The sequence below is a fragment of the Emys orbicularis genome, chromosome 12 (genome assembly GCF_028017835.1).
Source record: "Emys orbicularis isolate rEmyOrb1 chromosome 12, rEmyOrb1.hap1, whole genome shotgun sequence".
NCBI lineage: Eukaryota > Metazoa > Chordata > Testudines > Emydidae > Emys > Emys orbicularis.
In genome coordinates this window covers 4044182-4064458 of record NC_088694.1, presented here as the reverse complement: position 1 = coordinate 4064458, position 20277 = coordinate 4044182, and the positions used below count along the sequence as shown (strand labels likewise).

The 20277-nt window shown below is 50.7% G+C and overlaps 1 protein-coding gene across 1 annotated transcript in view; it reads right to left on the bottom strand.

The window, feature by feature from the left end:
- The window catches only part of SLC2A4RG (SLC2A4 regulator), a 39955-nt gene extending 20287 nt beyond the window's left edge, over positions 1-19668 (bottom strand). Inside the window, exons 1-2 of the mRNA XM_065414763.1 lie at positions 19354-19668; positions 14198-14418 (exon numbers count right to left, since the gene is read on the bottom strand). Coding sequence (XP_065270835.1) covers positions 14198-14418; positions 19354-19668 — 536 coding nt within the window. The remainder of the gene's footprint in view (positions 1-14197; positions 14419-19353) is intronic.
- Between the last annotated feature and the right edge of the window lie 609 nt (positions 19669-20277).

Below are 20277 nucleotides of genomic sequence, written 5' to 3'. Positions count from 1 at the left end.
GAAGCATTGAAGTCCCAGTGAAGAGAACGCCAGCCTACTTCTCACAGCAGCAAAAATCCACTTCTTCGCTAGGAGCCACACATCTGGGCATGGCAGCGCTTCCAGCAAATCAGCACTAAAAATATATATATCACAGCTCCTTTGCTAACGGCACAACAGTACAACCTGAGAGGAAGTGCAGTCTAATAGATAGAGCACAGGACTGAGGGTCAGGAGACTGGGTTCTATTCCTGCCACTGACCTGCTGTACGGCCTTGGGCAAGTCACTTTGCTCTCCATTTCCCCCTCTCATCCTTGTTCAGACTCTTGGTCTCTTACTAGGTGTTTGTACAGTGCCTAGCACAACGGAGCCCCGATCTCAGTGGGGGCCACTAGCGCAATAAAAACCTCTCGGCCAACAAATGGATCATTTCCATCAGAGTCTCCACATAAGGTTGGATCAGTTTAACTGAAGACGTGATGTTAAATTGATTTAGTTCAAGACAGTGCAAAGGACACTGTGGACATTCATATTTTGGTTTAAACTAGGTTTATTGCAGTTTAATGTAAATTGATAGGAACAGGTTTTAGCTGAACTGAAATGAGGGGCTTGCACTAGTTTAATTTAAATCAGGGCAAGTTTTTGCCCAGACACACTCACACACAATTTTACCTCTTAAAACAATAAAGCACGAAACCACCATGGCAAGCAGAGTTGCCAACTTGGTAATATTTAAAAACTGGACACTCCAGCAGGAGTGTGGGAACCTCCCCTACCCCACCTCTTCCCCCTGAGGCCTCACGCCTGCCCACTCCTCTTTTCCCCCCCAATCACTCACTGATTTTTCCCTCCCATCCCCCCGGGTCAGGAGGGACTCGCCTGCGGAGCCAAGGCTGGGAGCTGCAGCCGCCTGTCCCAGGTAGGAGGTAGCCCCGGCTGAGTAGGAGCTGGTGTGGGTGATGGCACAGCGCCTTCCCGCCTCCAGTGACCAGACAGTCAGGTCCCCTTTTCGATCGGACTGTCCGGTCAAAAACCAGGCACCTGGCCACCCTAACAGGTGCACGGTAGCGTTTACTTCTTTGCGAACAAGCTCACCACTGATGGCAGTAATGGAAATAGGACTTGTTCGTTCATGTGAGCGCCCTCTGCTGGCTGGATTCCGCTTCTGAAGAAGGGGGGGAGGAGCCAGTGGCTACTAGACTGCTCAGATTGTTTGGGGACCCCCCCCACCAACCAAAAATATTTAGAGGGAACAGAGCAATTGATTTAAAAGGAAATATTAAGCATTCAGGGGCCATTCCCCAGCTGCATGTAGTAGATCAGCGCCATGGTCACATGTCAGGTTTAAAGTCCTAAGGAGCATTTCTTTAGGAGTGCAGGCTTAAAACGGTAACATTTAGGCAGCTCAGACACAAGGCTGCCTATGCCTCCAGCTAGGACGGGATGTGGTAGACAATGGATTTGATACCAGGAAAGACAGGAGACTACTCAGGGTGGCAGTTGAGCGAGGACCTAGAGAGTAAGATGCTGCACGTGGGGAGGCTCAGGTTCCAGCAATGAAGTGTGCGGAGGGTTTGTGGAAACATGGCACGGCTGATGAGATCCACCAGTCTGGGAGGGAGGACGCTTTCTAGTTCAAGGACAGCCCTTACTGTAGTAAGGGCCAGCAGATGGACCAGCTTTGAACAGAGCTCAGAATGGGGCCTCAAGACCGCTCCCCCCAGAGAGTCAGGGACAAAGCCCTCCAGCTGCTGTGCCTTCCAGGGATCAGGAGGACCAGGTGTTCCTTTTCCGGACACAACTGGTGGTGGGAAACGCGATGAGCGGATCCACCCTGCAGCAGGCGAGGCGCTCAGGCTCTCCCCGTGGGCTGGGCTGAAGTCATGACGGCCCCAGAAGGCAGATGCCAAGCTGAACTACAGCTACCGCCTCATCAGCACTTGTGTGTGTCCAGTGAGCTACCCACCCTCAGCCCCAACGCATCCCTGCTCCAATGGCCTGGAAAACCCCAACTGGAAGAAAGCAACAGCCAAGACCAAGCGCTCCCAAGGAGAGAATCTTTTACAAAGCAATAAATCAGGACTAGGACAGCAGGAAAGGGGGCCACAGCATAAAATAACAGCCCTGGAAACCTAACAGCCTCCCTGCCCTCTCCTCCCACCTGACTTGTGCACACCCACCCACCGAGCACCCTATTACACACACACACACACAGCACCCTATTACCCACCAGCCTACCTTCCCACTTCAGAAGCGCACAACAGTGATCATAGGCAAGGGCAGGCCACAGAAGAGCCTCTGCATCTAGAGCAGCTCCAAGCAGAAAGGAGATACAGAGGAGAGGGGAAGCCCCAAAGGCAGAGCCCTGACGAGACTGACGTGGTGTCATACAAAACAAATCAAACGAATCAGCCTTGTGACTTCCTCTGAGACGCAGCCGCTTTGCAAGCTGCCGGGACACGCTCACCACCAAGGTAGAACAATGACAACAGCTGGTGTAATCATAGCCTAGGCAATTGGCTCAGCCATCCCTCAACACCCACTCGAGGGAGCAAGGCGCTACCTGGATTAGACACAAGCCTTATTGAAGTCCATCATCCAACACCCCTTCCACATCTCACCTTTAGTAACCAAGCATCCAATCCTTAGCACCAGTATGAGTCAGTGCCTGGGCTCCAGCAAACACCTTGCTCCTAAGAGGCACTCCAAGGCATTTTGGGACATGTGGCCCCACATCCACCCTGATGACAAGGAGGGAGGAACAGCTGGGCAACTGGAAGGACACCCATGCTTCCGATACCCAGACAGCAAGGGGAGACCAGGCGGCCTGCAGTGGGAACGACAGAGGAGGGGCACTAAGGAAGAAGAGTGCAAAGAAAAAAGGTATCCAAAGAGAACGAGGGAAGATAAAGCAAGACACCACAAAAATCCCGGCTAGGAAGCTATGCATCTATAAACAAAAAACGGCTTCATTTATTATAAATCCCACTGGGGAGCAATACAAACTGACAATCCATGCAACTGTCTGTAAATATGTACAGATTCGACACTGCCACAGGATTCTGGCAAGCTTCCTGCATGGAGTGCAAGGTTTGGGGGTCTCTGCTTTAGCTCTTCCGAATATACTTGGGAGTCACTCTCCCATGGATACAGTGAAAGCACTTTTTAAATATCTAGCACTGGGCTCCAGTGATGAATCCTAGCTGTTAAGTAGCAGTCCAGCACCTCTTTTACTTTCTTTCCAGGAGTAATAGGTGCAGAACGTCTTGGAACAGGGACTGCCACCACCCAGCTTCCAGGACTGGAAACGGATCAGGCCCTTTAGACAGCAGCAGCCGCCAATGTTTACAGATGGGGAAGAGTCTGGATTGGTCTAGATTCCAAGATGTGCAGCTGCAAATCCCAAGTGGCTAGAACATCCCACCTCTAGTCGTTGTGAAGGTTGCGGACAGCTTTCTACCACCACGTGTATTTGTATAAACAGAACAAAATCCTCCCTCTGCCCATCACACCCCAGATGCATATACCGCCTTGAGACGGGTCTGAGGAGCTCACCCATGCATGCAAGGGAGAGAACACACACGAGCGAAGTTCTGGGCCTGTGCAGCCTGCTCAGCTAAACAGCTGGGCTGGAAAAACATGGATGGACAGCATGCAAGGCCGGGAGGAGCCAAGTGGGCACAAGGCCAACCAAAGCTGTTTACTACTAGAGCGATTCCTTAACAGGCCCTCATTAGACTATTCTCCTTCTCCGCCCCCTCTGCACACTTCCCACAGACACAACATGGGATGATTAAGTTCAGAGACACCCAACGCACGCGGCCATTGTGCAAAAAGAGGACTGGCACAGTGTGTTCTACAGGGGCATGCGTGTGTGTGCATGCTGCATTCTAGGAACACAGAGTGCCTGAGACGGGAAACAACCTACTGCAAAAGGCTGGTAACAGCAGGAACCATTTTTCAATCAGCTCCCAAACCTCTGGCCTGGAAAAAACACCCAACCAAAAAACCCTCCCTTGTTTTCCAGGAAGGAAACACACACAGCACATGTGCCAAACTCCACTGCCTTCTCCCCCGCAACACTCAAAGCTCCTCCCAGCCCTTCCCTGCAACAGGCACCAGAACTGCAACCAAACTAGCACTTTCATCGTAGCGTGGTGGGGAAGGAAAGGTTGGGGTCCCTGCCCTGGAGTTCTGCTAGGTGGTGTTAGTCAGAGAGCACGGGGGGGGGGGAGGGCAGGGGGAACCCTGACCTCAATCCCTGTTGGGGAAAAACTGAAGCAAGGGAGTATGATGGGCCCCCATGATGGAAACAGCAAAGGAGAGGAAAAAAATTCTAGGCATGTGATAGAAAAGAACAGGAGCAAAGAGTGAGCAAGTTCTCCAGGAGAAACAGCAGCTACTGGAGGGATGCTACCAAGGTTGTATCCAATCACTCGAACCCCTCACCTTGGGCTACCACAAGGACACTGAGCTGGGAGCCACCTTCTCTATGGCAGCCTCTGCACTTGCTGTGCCGGCATCCAGAATGGCCCAGGGCCCGGCCAAACACGTGTTATAGTTTTAGGAGTTGGATGAAATAGGTCTCAAATGGCCAGGAGTCAGCACGCAGGCTGCCAGCCTCGATGCAATAACCCAGCCTCCCTCCACAAGCATCTCTCCCTCTTCAACCTTCCCTGCTGCAAGACGCCTCCTCAAGCCCATCATCTTCTGGACAAAGAACTGGAAGGAGGGGGCGTGGAGTCTGATCCCACAACTAGGCAGAGGAATATTGCTCTGCAGAGGCGATATGAGCTGAATCTCTGCCTATCCCCACCCACACTGCCCTCCCACCTAGGACAACCCCAGCCCTTGCACATCTGGTGGTGAAAGGACACCTTCCCCAGGTAGCAGCATCCATGCGTGTGTTCCTGGGCTGCAAGAAATGGGGGCTTACATAAATGCCCTGAACATAGATCTGCTGAATATTCGGCATCTACCCCCAATAGGGGGAAAAGGGCTTTCTGAAGTGAACAGAAAGATTCCTGTGGGTAAGTCTTGCATGTGTATCTAGGAGGAATAAAGTCAGCCAGATACATCCCTTTCCAGTAGACAGGAGACACATCTGTGGCCGAGGCATTTGTGGAGCAGAGAATTGTAAGCCAAGGAGGAGCAGATCCAGGTATTCAGATGAATTGGAATCAAGTTAGTCTGGACCACCAGAACACACTGCTTCCCACCCAAGCTGGTTGTGATCAGACTCTCCTCACACTTTGCACATCACGCATACTATTAGCTGCTCTACATAAAAGCTGATGCTGTAATATTCCCTCTTGCAAGGTGGAATTTACTGTCCTGCCCATTTTAGGGTGGGGATGGAGATCTCGGTTCTGTTCTGTTCAGACTTCACACCAGGCTCATCACTGTAGTATCTGAGCACTTGTCATATGCAATAGCTGACTGCCCTGTCCCTTGATGGAAGGTTCATAGTATCGGTCACTGGAACACTCCTCTACTCCTCAAAGGATGGGCCCTGGGTGCTCCCAGCCTGCCTGTAAGAGGTCACAGCTCCCCTCTCAAACAATGGTGGGGGGGGGGGGGGGGGGGAGAAGAGGATAATTTTCTTTATCACCAAATTGCTTTGCACACACTCCGTACTCCCCATTTGTTTGGAGAGTATCTGACCATTGGAGGGCACTTTCTGGAAGCCAGAACATGCCGCCATGAAGCCTTCTCTCTACCAGGCTTCTGCTAACTCAGAATATCCACGCTATTGTCCGTTGGAGGCTGCCCCTCCTTCCTTACCTCACCGTGTTGGGACGCCGAACATGGCTATTTCAGTACCCAAGGTATGTGAAATCAGCCACTGTTCCCAGAGCCCCAAAGTGACTTGGCACAGCCAGAGTAGCAGCATTAAGTCTTGACTAACACTGTGTATTCCATTCACATAAGGAACAGGAAACAGCCAGCAGCAGTTTCTGTTCAGTACAAAAATCCAGGCCAGGATTTCTCCATTGCAGCCTATTCCAGGTGATGAGTGTTTTCATGCCATTAACCCTGTAGTACAGCCACACAGATAGCATGCTTCAGCAGACAGCTAGCTCCCTTGCAATGAGCGGGGGGGGGGGGGGGGGGGGGGGGGGGGGGGGGGGGGGGGGGGGGGGAAGAGAGAGAAAAGACACCCCCCCCCCCCCCCCCTCTCAATTGGAACAGACTTGAGGAAAAAGGGAGATGAATTGGATTTTCCACGCCTAACTGGGACAGGTCCCATTACAACCTGACAGCATCAAGCCTGCTATTATCCAAACTCCTGGCAAGGGTGCCAAACCCTTCTTTAAAGGGTCAACTAAATAAAACTCTGAAAGCCAAGACCCGGCAGCCCATGACAAGCAGCTGTTGCCAAAAAAAGTCCCCCCCCCCCTGCCACCACCACCATTTCTGGATTGGTGTCAGAACTTGTAACATGCTACTAGACAGCTCCAGAGACCATTCCCCCCCCCCCCCCCCCCGAGTGTGATTGGCCTCAGTTGGGCCATGCTATGGATACTGATCCAGTTACAGAATAGGGCTCCTCCCTTCTCTCTACCCACTGCCGAGTGCTTCTTCCAAACACTCCCCCCTAGCAACAGCATTCCACACTGGAGCTACCTAGGCAGCTCCTGGAAGTGGTCTCTGCATCCAGTTCCTGATCCCAAGAGGTGGCCATGAGCACATCCAATTCCCAGAGGTTAGTGCACTTCCAGAGCAGCTGTGATCTGAGCTGTAAGGTCAGACCTGGACCTTGCGGTGCTCAGAAGTGTGGCGAGTTACAGCAGAAATCCAGGCTAAGGTAGGGGAGGGTGGGAGAAAGAGGAGGAGAAATCAGGGCAGTATTTTAGGACATGCTTTAGTGCACCGGCACTCTCTTTTGGAATCTAACCAGGCTCTCCCTGCATCACCTGTAGAAGGAACCTCCCCTTTGATTCCTTTGTCTGGGCAAGGAGACAAACCCTGTTTGCCTAAAGCTCCGAGAGGTAGAGACAGGCCCATGTCTGGGAACTGCACTGCTTGGAAGCGACTGGAGAGCTCGGCCTGGTATAAGGGAAGACAAGACTAAGAGTGGAAGGGAGGAGAGATGGCGGGAGGCCAGCAACAGCGGAGGCGTTTGCAGTCATCCCTCAAAGATGAATCAGCCCTGAGTCCCTCGCTGCCTGCTGTAGCAGAGTGAGCTGCATCCTCCTTGTGCTAGCTGCCCAGTGCAAAACTGAACTTCACAAAAGGCAAAGTTATGAGGACAGCTGGGAAGGGGAAGGACACATGGAACAAACTGACTCTGCAAGGTGCTGATGAGGAGTATTTCCAATAGATGGGCTCATAACTTCCCAGTCACCCCAGGAGACACAATGACTAAGAAGAGGGCTTGGAAAGCACCCACGTGACCAACACTTCCACATTTCCTATGAGATGGCCTGGGTATGCCGTACCCCTGCATTACCTCGGTGGCACCCTCATACTGCCGGGCCCTTTGTCCCCAGCTAGGGGCTCGGCTGCCTAGAAGAGCTTGCAACTGTGTCCAAGCTAATGGACCTGGTTTTTTTTTAGCATAAGCAACAGATGCTCCTGTTTTTAGATGCAGAGGGAAGGAGTTCAACCCCCAAACAAGACCCATCCAGGGCTGTCATACAGGAAAACTGAAGTATTCATCCAAAATGATGGAGCTCTACAGCATTACAAAATACTGGTTAGTCCCAGGTGGTGGGAGGGCTGCCCCCTCTTATTACATTGCACATGCATCACAATTATTACTTATGTGCACCAACACCCCCACTGCTAGTTGCCTTTAACTATAAGGAAAGGTAACGAGAGGACAACGTGCCCTTCCACATGCTACGTTTTACCAAGGATGCCACCGGATTAGGCATCTCCCTTCGCACCCCGAACAGTAGATGCCTATTCACGAGGAGGCTGGAACTATGATCTTATTAATAACTCAGCTGGAAGCAGGCCTCCTTAGTGGTGAATTCTGTGAGCAAGGTAGAACCTACCTCACCCATTAAAAAATGTTGCCTGATTCATAAATTTAAAGTTTAGAGATAGTCAAAAAATCTTTTGGAGCTCCCCATCTGCAGTCAGTTCTGTAAGCACAGCAAGAACTGGTCTCCCATGTGTGTTTGCACAGGCCCTCTGGGGCACCATGTCAAGGAATCCAGAAAGAGAGACATGCAAACTCCAAAAAAACCCAAAAAGCTTATTTTAATGAACACCTCTCCAAAACTCATCCCCTTAGCAATATGGCCTCACTGCTGCTCCCTTTGGTAAATGCCCTACTGCTCACCCCCCTGCGCCTAAGGGATGCCCACAGAGGTAAACCTCTATTTCAATTCAACAAGACAGATGGATTCACAGCCACCTCAGAAAGAATTAACACCATCCCCAAGTCAGCCTGCTTGATGACAGACAAAGGGGACCAGGAAGCGGAATGAGGGAAGTGGACTGGACTGAAGAACTCAAGGATCTGAATGTACAGGGAGGCTTGAAGTTAGTTTCTGCAACTTTGACTTAAAGCATCTGAAGCCTACATTCCCCAAGCAAGGGGGGGGGGGGGGGGGGGGAAGAGAGAAATGTGTAGAGAAGGGTTGCAGACCAAACTGGATGAACAAGCATCTCAAAACAGGTTAAGAGGACAGCGGAGAGCCTACACGGAGTGGAAGATGGGATGGATCAGCAAGGAAAGCTACCTCTGGGAGGTCAGAAAGAGTAGGGAAAAGTAAGAACTGCCAACAGCCAAGCAGAGCTGGACCTTGCAAAGGAAATTAAAACCAATAGGAACATGTTATTTAGCCATATAAATAAAAAGAAAACAAGGAAAGAAGCGAGACTGCTAAACACTGAGTAGGGGGTGAAGATTAAAGATAATCTAGGCGTGGCCCTACACCTAAGTGAATATTTTGCTTGAGTTTTTTGGGTTTTTTTTTTTAAAAAGAGTAATTAGGAGCTTGGAGGCAGTGACAGGGGGGCTATGGGGAACATGGATATGGAAGAAGAAATTACCACATTCAAGGTGGAAGCCAAACTCAAACAGTTTAATGGCACCAAATCAGGGGCATGGATAATCTCCATCCAAGAATATGAAAGGAAATAGCATATGAAATTGCAAGCCCAATAAGCAAGGATTTTTAATGAATCCGTAAATTCAGGGAATTATACTCTGACTGGAGAATCTTAGATATAGGTACTATATTTGCTAAAGAAAAGAAGTGATACGAGAAACTACAGGCCTGTTTTACCTCAATTGTATGCAAGGTTCTAGAACAAATTTGAAAGTAAGTAGTTAAGGACAGAGGTAAATGGTAACTGGGATAAAATACATTGTTTTACAAAAGGCAGATCATACCAGATCAACCTGACTCTTTCTTTGAGAAGATAAGCAATTTTCTATACAAAGGAAATGCAGTAAATCTAATCTACCTGAATTTCAGTAAAGCATTTGATACAGTTCTGCATTGGAAATTATTAGTTAAATTGCAGAAGTTAGGGATTAATATGAGAACTGAAAGGTGGTGACGGAATTGGTTAAAGAGAAGAGTACAGCGGGTCATACTGAAAGGTGAATTATCAGGCCGGAGGGAGGTTACCAGTGGAGTTCCTCAAGAATAAGTCTTGGGACCAATCTTATTTAACATTTTCATTAATGACCTTGGGAGCGTGCTAATAATATCTGTGGATGACAAAGGTGGGAGGTCTTACCAATATGGAGGAGGACCAGAATATACAAGATTTAGATGACCTTGAAAACTGGAGCAGTAGAAATGGGATGAAATTTAATAGTGCAAAGTCATGCACTTAGGGACTAACAACAAGAATTTTTGCTCTAAGCGGAGGACCTACCCAGTTGGAAGCAACAGAGGAGAAAGACCTGGGGGTATTAGTTGATCAGATGACGATGAGCTGCCAATGTAACGTGGCCATGAAAAAAGCTAATGCAATCCTAGGATACATCAGGTGAGGTATTTTCAGTAGAGATAGGGAAGTGTTATTACCATTATACAAGGCACTGGTGAGACCTCATCTGGAATACTGTGTGCAATTCTGGTCTCCCATGTTTAAGAAAGATGAATTCAAACTGGAATGGTACAGAGAAGGGCTATTAGGATGATCAGAGGAATAGAGAACCTACAGTACAAGAGGAGACTCATGGAGCTTGGCTTGTACAGCCAACAAAATGAAGGCTATGGGGAGATACAATTGCTCTCTATAAATACATCAGAGGAATAAACACCAGAAAGGGAGAGGCGTTATTTAAGTTAAGGGCCAATGTTGGCACAAAAAATGGATATAAACTGGCCAGCAATAAATTTAGGCTTGAAGTTAGATGAACGTTGCTAGCCATCAGAGGAGTAAAATTTTGGAACAGCCTTCCAAGGGGAGTGGGGGCAAAAGACCTAAAACTAACTTGTTTTAAGACTGACCTTGATAAGTTTATGGAGGGGATGGAATGATGAGATTAGCTACAATGGCATACGGCTCATCCGCAACGGTTATTAGCAAATCTCTCCAATGGCTGAAAGTAGAACACTAGATGGGAAGGGCTGTTACCCTACGGAGAATTCTTCCCCAGTGTCTGATTGATGGGTCTTGCCCACATGCTCAGGGTTTAACTGACTGCCATGTTTGGGATCAGGAAGGAATTTTCCCCCAGATCATATTGGCAGAGATCCTGGGGGCTTTTAATCTTCCTCTGCAGCATGGGGCACAAGTCACTTACTGGTCTGAACTAGAGTAAATGGTGGATTCTCTGTAACTTCAGAGTCTTTAAATCAAGATTGGAGGACTTCAGTAACTCAACCAGACCTACTATTACGGGCCTACTATAGGAGTGGGTGGGTGAGGTTCTGTGACCTGCGCCATGCAGGAGGTCAGACTAGATGATCATGAACAAATTGGAGAAAGTCCAGAAAAGAACAAATATGATTAAAGGTCTAGAAAACATGACCTCTGAGGGAAGATTGAAAAAATTGAGTTTATTTAGTCTGGAGAAGAGAAGACTGAGGGGGGACAGGATAACAGTGTTGAGGTACATAAAAAGTTGTTACAAGGAGGAGGGAGATAAATTGTTCTTGTTAACCTCTGAGAACAGGTCAAGAAGCAATGGCCTTAAATTGCAGCACGGGCGGTTTAGGTTGGACATTAGGAAAAAGCTTCCTGTCAGGGTGGTTAAGCACTGGAATAACTTGCCTAGGGAGGTTGTGGAATCTCCATCATTGTAGATTTTTAAGAGCAGGTTAGACAGACACCTGTCAGGGATGGTCTAGATAATACTTAGTCCTGCCATGAGTGTGGGGGACTGGACTAGATATCCTCGAGGTCTCTTCCCATCCTACGATGATCCCTTCTGGTCTTAAAGTCTATGAGAAGGCCAGACCCATCAAGAACAAGCCAACCGGAAAACAGACAAGCTATTTCAGCTGGTGTTAGACACCCGTCTGCTACAGATCTGACATCCCATCTTTAGGTTCAGCTCAAACAGAGCATTCACCCTCACAGAGGTGATGTGGAATGGGAAATGAGAGCCTGCCTCTAGTGATGGCCTCTATTCTGAACAGGACAGAAAAGCTTAGGCCAAGTACCCGAAAGGATTTTGTCTCAAGTACCTTGTTACATGCAGTTTCCTTGCCCTCACTTCATACCCTGGGGTCCAGGAATCTGAGTTTTCCCTTTCTTCCAACACCATCTGTGGTTTAAAAGTCTTCAGTCGCAGAGATTATGAGGCTAGAAGGGACCACTGTGATAATCTAGTCTAACCGCCTGTATAGTGTAATCTAATGTATCCGACTTCCCTCAATTAATTCCTGTTTGAACCAGAGCAGATCTTTTAGAAAAGCATCAGTCTTGATTTTAAAAATCGTAGAGAATCCAACATAACCCTTGGTGAGCTGTTCCAAGAATTAATTACTCTCACTGTTAAAAATGTATGCCTTATTTCCTGACTGAATCAGTCTAGCTTCAACTACCTGCCACTGGATCTTTTTAACCCTTTGTCTGCTAGACTGAAGAGCCCATTATCAATGTTTTGTTCCCCCATGAAGGTACTTACAGACTGTGATCAAGTCCCACCCTTAACCTTCTTTGTTAAGCAAAACAGATTAAGCTCTTGGAGTCTCATTGGGAAACATGCCTAATAATCCTCTGATCTTTCTTGTGGCTCTTCTTTGAACCTTCTCACATTTATCAACATCCTTCTTGAACTGGACACACCAGAACTGGACACAGCATTCTAGCAGTGGTTGTTCCAGATACAGGGGTAGCATAAGCTCTCTACTACCCAATATCCCCGTTTATACATCTAAGGATCTCACTAGCTCTTTTGGCCACGGCATCACACTGGGAGCTCATGTTGGACTGAGTTATCCAGACCTGAATCCTCCAAATTTCCCCACTCTGATAAGTCACAACTGCAGATTCCCTAGGCCAGAACAGCAACATCTGGTTTATTCGGTCCTCTCCACTAGGCATCACTCTGCCTGCATCCACCTTACAGAACTAGTAGCAGATCCCTGCCCAAGGAGGGAAGTGGATTCCTCCCCTTCCATTGCCTTTTTAAACTCAGGCAGAGCACAAGGCGAACAGAGAGCCTCTATCCTGAAATCTAAGAAGATTATAAATACATAATTGCCTCACCATTTGGTTTATTTTTAGCCTGGTGTTTCCCCAGCACAGATGCTGTGTGGAGTTAAGTGGCATGTCAACATGCAGCATGTCTGACTCAGAGAGTCAAGCGCTGCTAGGAGCCCCATCACTAGCCTGCAAGCCCACATTAGGCTAACGCCTCCAGGCGATACAGTAGCTGCCTACGGATAGGACTGGGACAGAATGAGAAGGGACACTCTGCACTAGATCCATACCGATGCTTGAATGCAAGAATCCACAACTAGTGGATCGGTTTGTGCCAGCACCCACGCGCCCCGCCCTTCCCAAGCCAGTAGACACATCAGGCAAAATAATTACCTTTTCCCAAGGAATGACATCTGCCGTTTTGCTTAAATCAGGTCAGAAACATACTGGCTTCAGCCTCCTCTCCAGGCCTCACTCACCCCCATTTCCACTCTCCCACCTCCTGCTGCACAAAATCCCTCCTGGACACAACTAGCACAAACCCTGGCACAAGACATTCCAATGCTGCTTTCTCCGGAGAAGCTGGTGTCCCCCACAGGGACAGAGAATCCAGCAAGTCCAAGGGATTCCCATGGGAAAAACACGTCACCATGTGGCAGAGAGAGGGGCCATTCATGTCCACCAGTTTCATCACTACGGCAACTCTGTTTCAGGGACCACAGCAAGGCGGGCCATACAAGTACCCAAGACAGAGCAATTTAGCTAAGGAGGAACAGATATGGTTCCCTCCTGAACCTGCCAACCCCCAACACTTAGGCTGCCCCGGTGCCCTCCCAGTGCTTGGATCCTGAGCTCCCCAATGCAGCACAATCAATCATCCCACACCATTCAACCAGCCAGGACTGATCATTAGGGATATGCCTTCCCATGGTTCAAACCTGTGCAAATACACCCCCCCCCCCCAAAGAAAGGACCTGCCCTGCAGGTTCTGCTGTCCTCAGCCACAACATCCAATGCAGCAGGGTCTTGGCATCTCAGGTTCACCCTTGCAGGGGGAGAAAAAGCTATTTGTCAGTAGGATTTTTAAATACAAACTCTCCTGGAAGATTTCCCCACTGCCCAAGCCAAGCCATGTGGGGCAGACACCCCAGCACTTCTAGCACAGGAGGAGGCAACAAGTGGGATCCAGCCAAGTTCCCTACCCAGGCAGCACAATCAGCCGGGGTGGGGAGAATATGTTGGTTTTGGTGCATCACACGAAGATGGAGGCTCTCGGTGACAGAATGTAGGATTAGAGCGAGACTCAGTCCCTCGTTGCTTGAGGCACAAGCAGCCCCTGGAGGTCAGGAGGGGAGAGCGCTCCCTGCAGGCTGGGCTGGGCATAGCACAAGGGGAAGGAGCAGCTCCCATCATGCTTAGCAACTCCTCCGGGAGGGAAGGCTGCTGTGATGCAGGGAAGAAATGGATGCTCCTCCACCCGCCAGGCCATCCCGCCCCCTAAAGCCCAAGGGATACACCTTGCCCAGCCCTACTCTGATAGGAGGCAGTAGGACTTGCACTTATCCCCTGCATGAGGCTGGGAGACACCAAGTTACTCACCTTCTCACCCCCCCACACCCCTCCCCACCCCAGCAGCAAAGCGCCTACCTCTGCCTGGGCACCGGGATGTAGGCCGAATGCAGAGGGGGGCGCTGCTCCAGCCCCACGCTGAGGAGTCGCAGCGCTGCCTCCTTGTTCGATCCCTCCAGCTGGCTGTGGGCCATGGCAGGCAGGCCCTGCCGCTCATCCACCTGCCTGCCATTCAGCACCAGAGTGTCCGTCAGGCCCCTCGGCTCAGCTTCTTCCAGCAGCACCTTGCCATTACAGCTCTGCAAGACACGACAGAGGGACAGAGCTCTCGTCACGGGCGTCGGGGCGGGCAGCAGGGTTATAAGATTATGGGGTCCAATGCAGTATAACCCCAGTCATCCCAGGGACCCTGAACCAGCCCTAGCAAGCTTTGAAGCCTGCATCCAGAGTCACCCCTGAGCAAAGACTGCTCTGGTGCTCCTCTCACGGGAGCCCCGGCAGGACGAGAACTTGAGTCAAACCTTGGAGGATGGATGCAGTTTCAAAACAGAGCACGTTAGGATTTAAAGAGAAGCCAGGTTAGTCTGCAAGTCAGGGACCCCACAGCAGGTTCTGCAGTAAACAAAGCCGCTTCATTAGCAACAGCCAGACCCCATTTTTCCCCTTTCTGAAAAGGCAACTGCTTCAAATAGCCCCGTCCCTCACCTGCAAACTCACCCCCTCCAAGAGACAGACACACATTTCACACACAGACACCCCATCCAAACTGAGGTGCAGAGGGGTGGGGGAGAAGTCTGCTCTCCTGCTGTTCTGCATATAACTAGAGGACTTTGGTCCCCAGGGCCACCAAGTCAATACTTCACTCCAGGGGTAGAATTATACCTTTGGCCTATAACATACAAAAAAAAAAAAAAAAAAAAAACACAACCCACGATTTTTTTTTTTTTTTTTTTTTAATACACACACACACACACACACACACACGCTGGATTACCAGCTGCATAACCCCCATCTGCAGAGGGACTTTGCTGGCTCTTTCATATCTCACCATGAGCCCTCCACGTCTGCAGAGAATCAGCCAGGTCTGGTTTCTGCAAACAGGGAAGCAGCAAGGCTCCCAGGCACCTTCAAGTTATCTTACACAAACACAGCAGGTGTGAATCAAGGCAGCTCAAATCACCCCTCCCGCTTGCACTAAAACCGATGGCGAACGTCTGCAAACCCCTTTCATTTTTCTGTAGCAGTTCTCTGTAACAGGCCCCACCCCCTCCGCCCCATTGTGCGACACTTACTTATGCCAAGCAGCACTTCCACGCAGGAGCAGTCCAACTGACTTCAATGGGACGGCTCCCACACGTTGCCCTGGGTAATGGTTGCAAAGTTAGGCCATAGCTAGACGAAGCAGACTCGCCACAGCTCTCAGCAAGAACACGCTCCTACAGGAGGGAGGGTTTGAAACCTATGGCTGAACTGCATCTGCACAGACTGTACTCCTCAGCGTCTTGACTACAAACAGCTAACCCCTCCAGAAAGGAAGCTACACAGAACAGAATGCATCTGCTTATTCCTCAGCTATGGCCCTGAGAGCCAAGCTCGCCCCACTCCTAACCCTACCAGAGTAACTCGGAGGCTCAGTCTACACTAGGACAGTTTTAAAGAGGACCGTTTACGTTCAGTTCCCACCCATCCTTTTTGCCTAGCCACTCAAGCTGACAGCGTGGAGAGCAGGGGACGACTGTTAGGTACCCACTGAGGATTTGGGAGGGGTGGTTAGTGAGCAAACAGTGCTCTGAGAATGCAAGCTACCGATCATTAGTGTTCTCGAAACTGCCAAGAACTGTCACTTCCCATTGACTGAGTGCCACCTTCTGGAGAGGTCAGAGCTGATCAAGGCCCCTTCCAGCCACATGGAATCCAACTAAAGCCAGTTGTCCATGAGGTCTGCATCTCTGTTTGATAAGGCCAGACAGACAGAAAATGGGGTCCAGTTGTACAGACAGACAGGTATGGTCAGTGATCCTTTTAAACAGGAACAGGGTCACAAATCACTGAAAGTAACTAGCTGCATTTCTAATAGCCTCTTATTGATTCTACTCACTATTGATGTTCTTTGTTTACTTGCACTATTGTAACACTAGTAATAATAGCAGCATATCTAGTCATGTCCGGTTTAAAACAAAACAAAAAACAAAACTAAATTTCTGTCCTGACGCCTTCCACAGTGTCCCACTGCCATTTAATATCTACTTGCGTCCCCACCCCTGTAACGTGCACATTTCTGCCCAAACCATTCTGTTACAGGCCTTCTGAGACAAAAAACAGCATTTGCTCCCCCTCTTCCTAAACAAATGTGCACAGGAATCAGGCAAATTTTAAACAGTGACTGTGATGGGAATAAGGAGTTACCAATTTGAGAGGTCAAATGTATTAGGTACTATGCTTCAATGACTGGACCCGGCCTTTTTCAAAGACACCTGATGTCAAAAACTGCTGGGCTCCTATCACTAGTGTTGTTCAATATATTCATAAACCACCTGGAAAAAGGTGTAAACAATGGGGTGGCAAAGTTTGCAGATGAAACAAAATTACTGACCACAAAAAGTTATAAAGGGATTTCACAAAACTGGGTCACTAGGCAAGAAAATGGCAGATCAAATTCAATGTAGACAGAAAAAGTAATGCACATTGGCAACAAGTAATATAGACCCCATCATTTTGTATGTATAGTTGGCATTACGTTTTTCCACTCAAGAAACAGGTCTTGGCGTCATTGTGGATAGTTCTCAGAAAATATCTAGTCAAAATGCAGCAGCAGTCAATGAAGCTAACAGAATGCTAGGAACCATTAGGAAAGATAGATAATAAGACAGAAAATATCAAAGCCACTATATAAATCCATGGTACGCCCACCCCTTGAATACTGCATGTAATTCTGGTTGCAGTATTCTCAAAAAAAGTGTAATTGGAAAACATACAGAGAAGAGCAAGAAAAGTCATTAGGGGGTATGGAACAGCTTCCATACAAGGAAAGATTTAAAAGACTAGGACTATTCATCTTAAAAAAAAAAAAAAAAAAAAAAAAAAAAGAGCCAACTAAGGGGGATAGGATAGAGGTATATAAAATCATAAATGGTGTAGAGAAAGTGAATAACAAAGTGTGTTATGTGAAAGAGTAAATAAGAAACAGGGTTAATCCACTGAAATGAATAAGCAGCAGGTTTAAAAACAAACACACAGCCAACCTGTGGAACTTGTTCCCAGGGGATGTTGTGAAGGCCAAAAATATAATTGGGTTCAAAAAAGAATTAGGTAAGTTCGTGGAGGATAGGTCCACCATGGGGGCTATTAGCCAGGATGGTCAGGGATGCAACCCCATGCTCTGGGTGTCCCTAAGCTGGACAGCCAGAAGCTGGGGCTGTACAGGGGATGGAATACTCGATAATTGCCCTGTTCTGTTCATTCCCTCCGAAGCATCTGGCACCGGCCACTGTCGGAAGTCAGGATACTGGTTTAGATGGACCATTGGTCTGACCCAGTGTGGTCATTCTTATGCAACTCCTACAATGAATCACCTGCTATATACAGTAACTGTTGCCATATTGTACTCTAGGCCTAAAGAAGTCCACTAAGAAGCTTCAACAGCAACATTATTTTTGAAAAAACGGTAGGGGAGGGGGGAAATTGAGCCTCTACCAGTAGCTATCCCCACACTTGATTAAAACAAGTGTATGAGTTTGGGATTGGGGGGGAGGGGAAGATACCCCATCGAGTACGTTCAGTCTTTTTACAAAAATCCTAGAATTTGCTAGTATCAAAAGCGCAGAGGAGTTTGTTGTGATAAGTAGCTCCCTCAAGCTTGGCTTAAGTCTGAGCAGTCTGCTCACTTAAGAACCAGAAAAGTGCAGCTGACAGAAAGTACAAGTGGTTATAATCTTCTTCTTACAGCGGGGAACTTACATCTGCATAGCCAAGGCTCTCAGGGGTGTGAAAATTCACACCCGAGATATGTAGTTAAGCCAACCTAACCCTCATGTAGCTGGGCAGGAAAACTCTTCCAGTGACCTGGCTTCCGCCTCCCAGGGAGCTGGATTAACTACAGCCAGGGGGAAACCCCCTCCCACCGCCCCAGAGAGTGTCTACACTGAAGCAGGACAGCGGTGCTGCATTTTAAGTGTAAACATACCCTTGGCGTTCACTAGAGCTTGTCTCAGAGCAAGCAACCCTGCTCCTGCAGGATCTCCTGGGGGTGGGGCACAACCAGGGACCTGCACAGAACTGAGGCCGGGGAGCGAGGTCTTTCCCCCCCCGCCCCACCTTAGGGGCGGTAGGACAGGGCGGCGGGACGGATCTGCAGAGCCTTGGGTGGATCCCACCGAGGGTGGAAGGTCCCTCCTCCCCCATGATCTCCGCCCCACCCCCAGGAGCTAGCGATTTCCCTCCCTCCCCCTGCCCCGCCCCATGCAGCCCCCTCCCCCCACCCCGGGGCTGGCAGTCCCCTCCCCCCGCCCCGCCCCCGGGGCTGGCTGTCCGCGCGCGGGGTGATTGATGGCCCGTGCATTCCTGCAGCGCCGGGCGGGCGGGCCGGCGCTAGGGGGTGGGGGGCCGGCCCCGCTCGGCCCAGGCCCACTTCCCTCTAAACTTTCCGCACGGCCACTTCTACCGAGCGGCGCCATCTTTAGCGAGGGAAACTTTCCCGGCACCGCGGAGCCGGCAGCCACCCCCGTCTCCGCCCGCCCGCGAACGCGCTGCAGCGGCCCGGCCTCCGGGGCGGGCGGGAAAGAGGCTTTGCAAGCCCGGGCAGGACCGAGCTGTCACGAGCCCCCGCTGACACCCCCTCCAAAAAAATTTTTTTTTTCAACGGCGCCTTCAACCGACGCCCACTCCCACCTCCCCCAGCGGGGAGCGACACGTCCCTCCGTGCAACCCCCTCGGAGAACTCCCCCGCCCAGTTCCCCCATACACCCCCCCCGCCCCAAGCAACCCCCCCCCCCAGGAACTCCCCTCCCTCCGCCCCAGCTGCCCCCCAGAGAAGCCCCCCGCCCCATGCAAGCCCCTTTCTATGGGGAGCGCCACACTTATCAAGGCGCGACACCCCCAACAGGCAGCTGCCTCCACGCACATGCAAACCCCAGAGGCAGCCGTAGCAGGCCACGGGACACACCCACCCCGCCGGTGCAGCGCTCAGCCCCGTTCCCCCTTGGCAGGCTCCGGGAAAGGGTCGGGCCTCCCGTTACCTTCTGCAACTGCTTCGCCCGGCCCTTGCCGGGGCTCTTCCCCTCGAGCCCGTTGGCCACCGACGCTTCCTCGCTACTTTTCCGCCGCCGCCGCCTCAGCAGGGCATCTTCCACCAGCACCGTGTAGACGGCGTTGCTGGCCGCGGAGGCGGGGGCTTTGCACGCCTGGATCACCCCGCAGTACAGCCCGTGGCGGTGGGCAGCCGACGGAGGGCTGCAGTCGGGGCAGCAGGGCCCGGCCGCTGTTAAGCCGGGCGGAGGGGAGTAGATCCTGCTGTCCGGGGCAGCTCTCTTGGGGAGGCGCTTGGGATCCATGACCCCCGCGAGAGGGACCGAGCCCTCTCCCGGCAAGGGAGAGATGGGGGGCGCCGTGCGGGCGGACGCTGCAGCCCAGCCGGTGTCTTCGGGTCGCTCCCTCCACACCGAGCTCCCCCGGTCTCTGCACCCGCCGACCACGCCCCCCCTCTCCAGCCCGCGCTCTCCCCCTCTCGAGGCTCGTGCGAGCCGGGGAACCAGTCTCCACGCCCCGCCGCTCGCCATTGGCCCGCTCGCTGTATCAACATTCCGAAATGGAATATAGGCCCCGGCCCGGAGCCGGCTCGCACGCCCATTGGCCCCACGGTGTTGCCAATTAGCGCAGGGGCGTTCCATTCGCCCCGCCTCCCTCCCCAGCCCGGCTGTTGTAGCTGCTGCTTGACTTTGATTTCAGACAGGGAGGGAGATTGGGGTTGGGGAGGGAGCCGGGGTTTGCCGCTGGGTTTAGCGGCCATCTTCAGGGGCTTGGGTGGGGAGTGAAGGAGCCCTTTCGCCTTGGCGCCTTGGGGTGAGGAGAGAAAGCAAAGCCTCCAGCGGGCAAAAATGGTTCATTAGTTAAAAGCTGCATTTGTTGTTGGGTTTTTCCTAAATGCAACCACTTGGAGATGG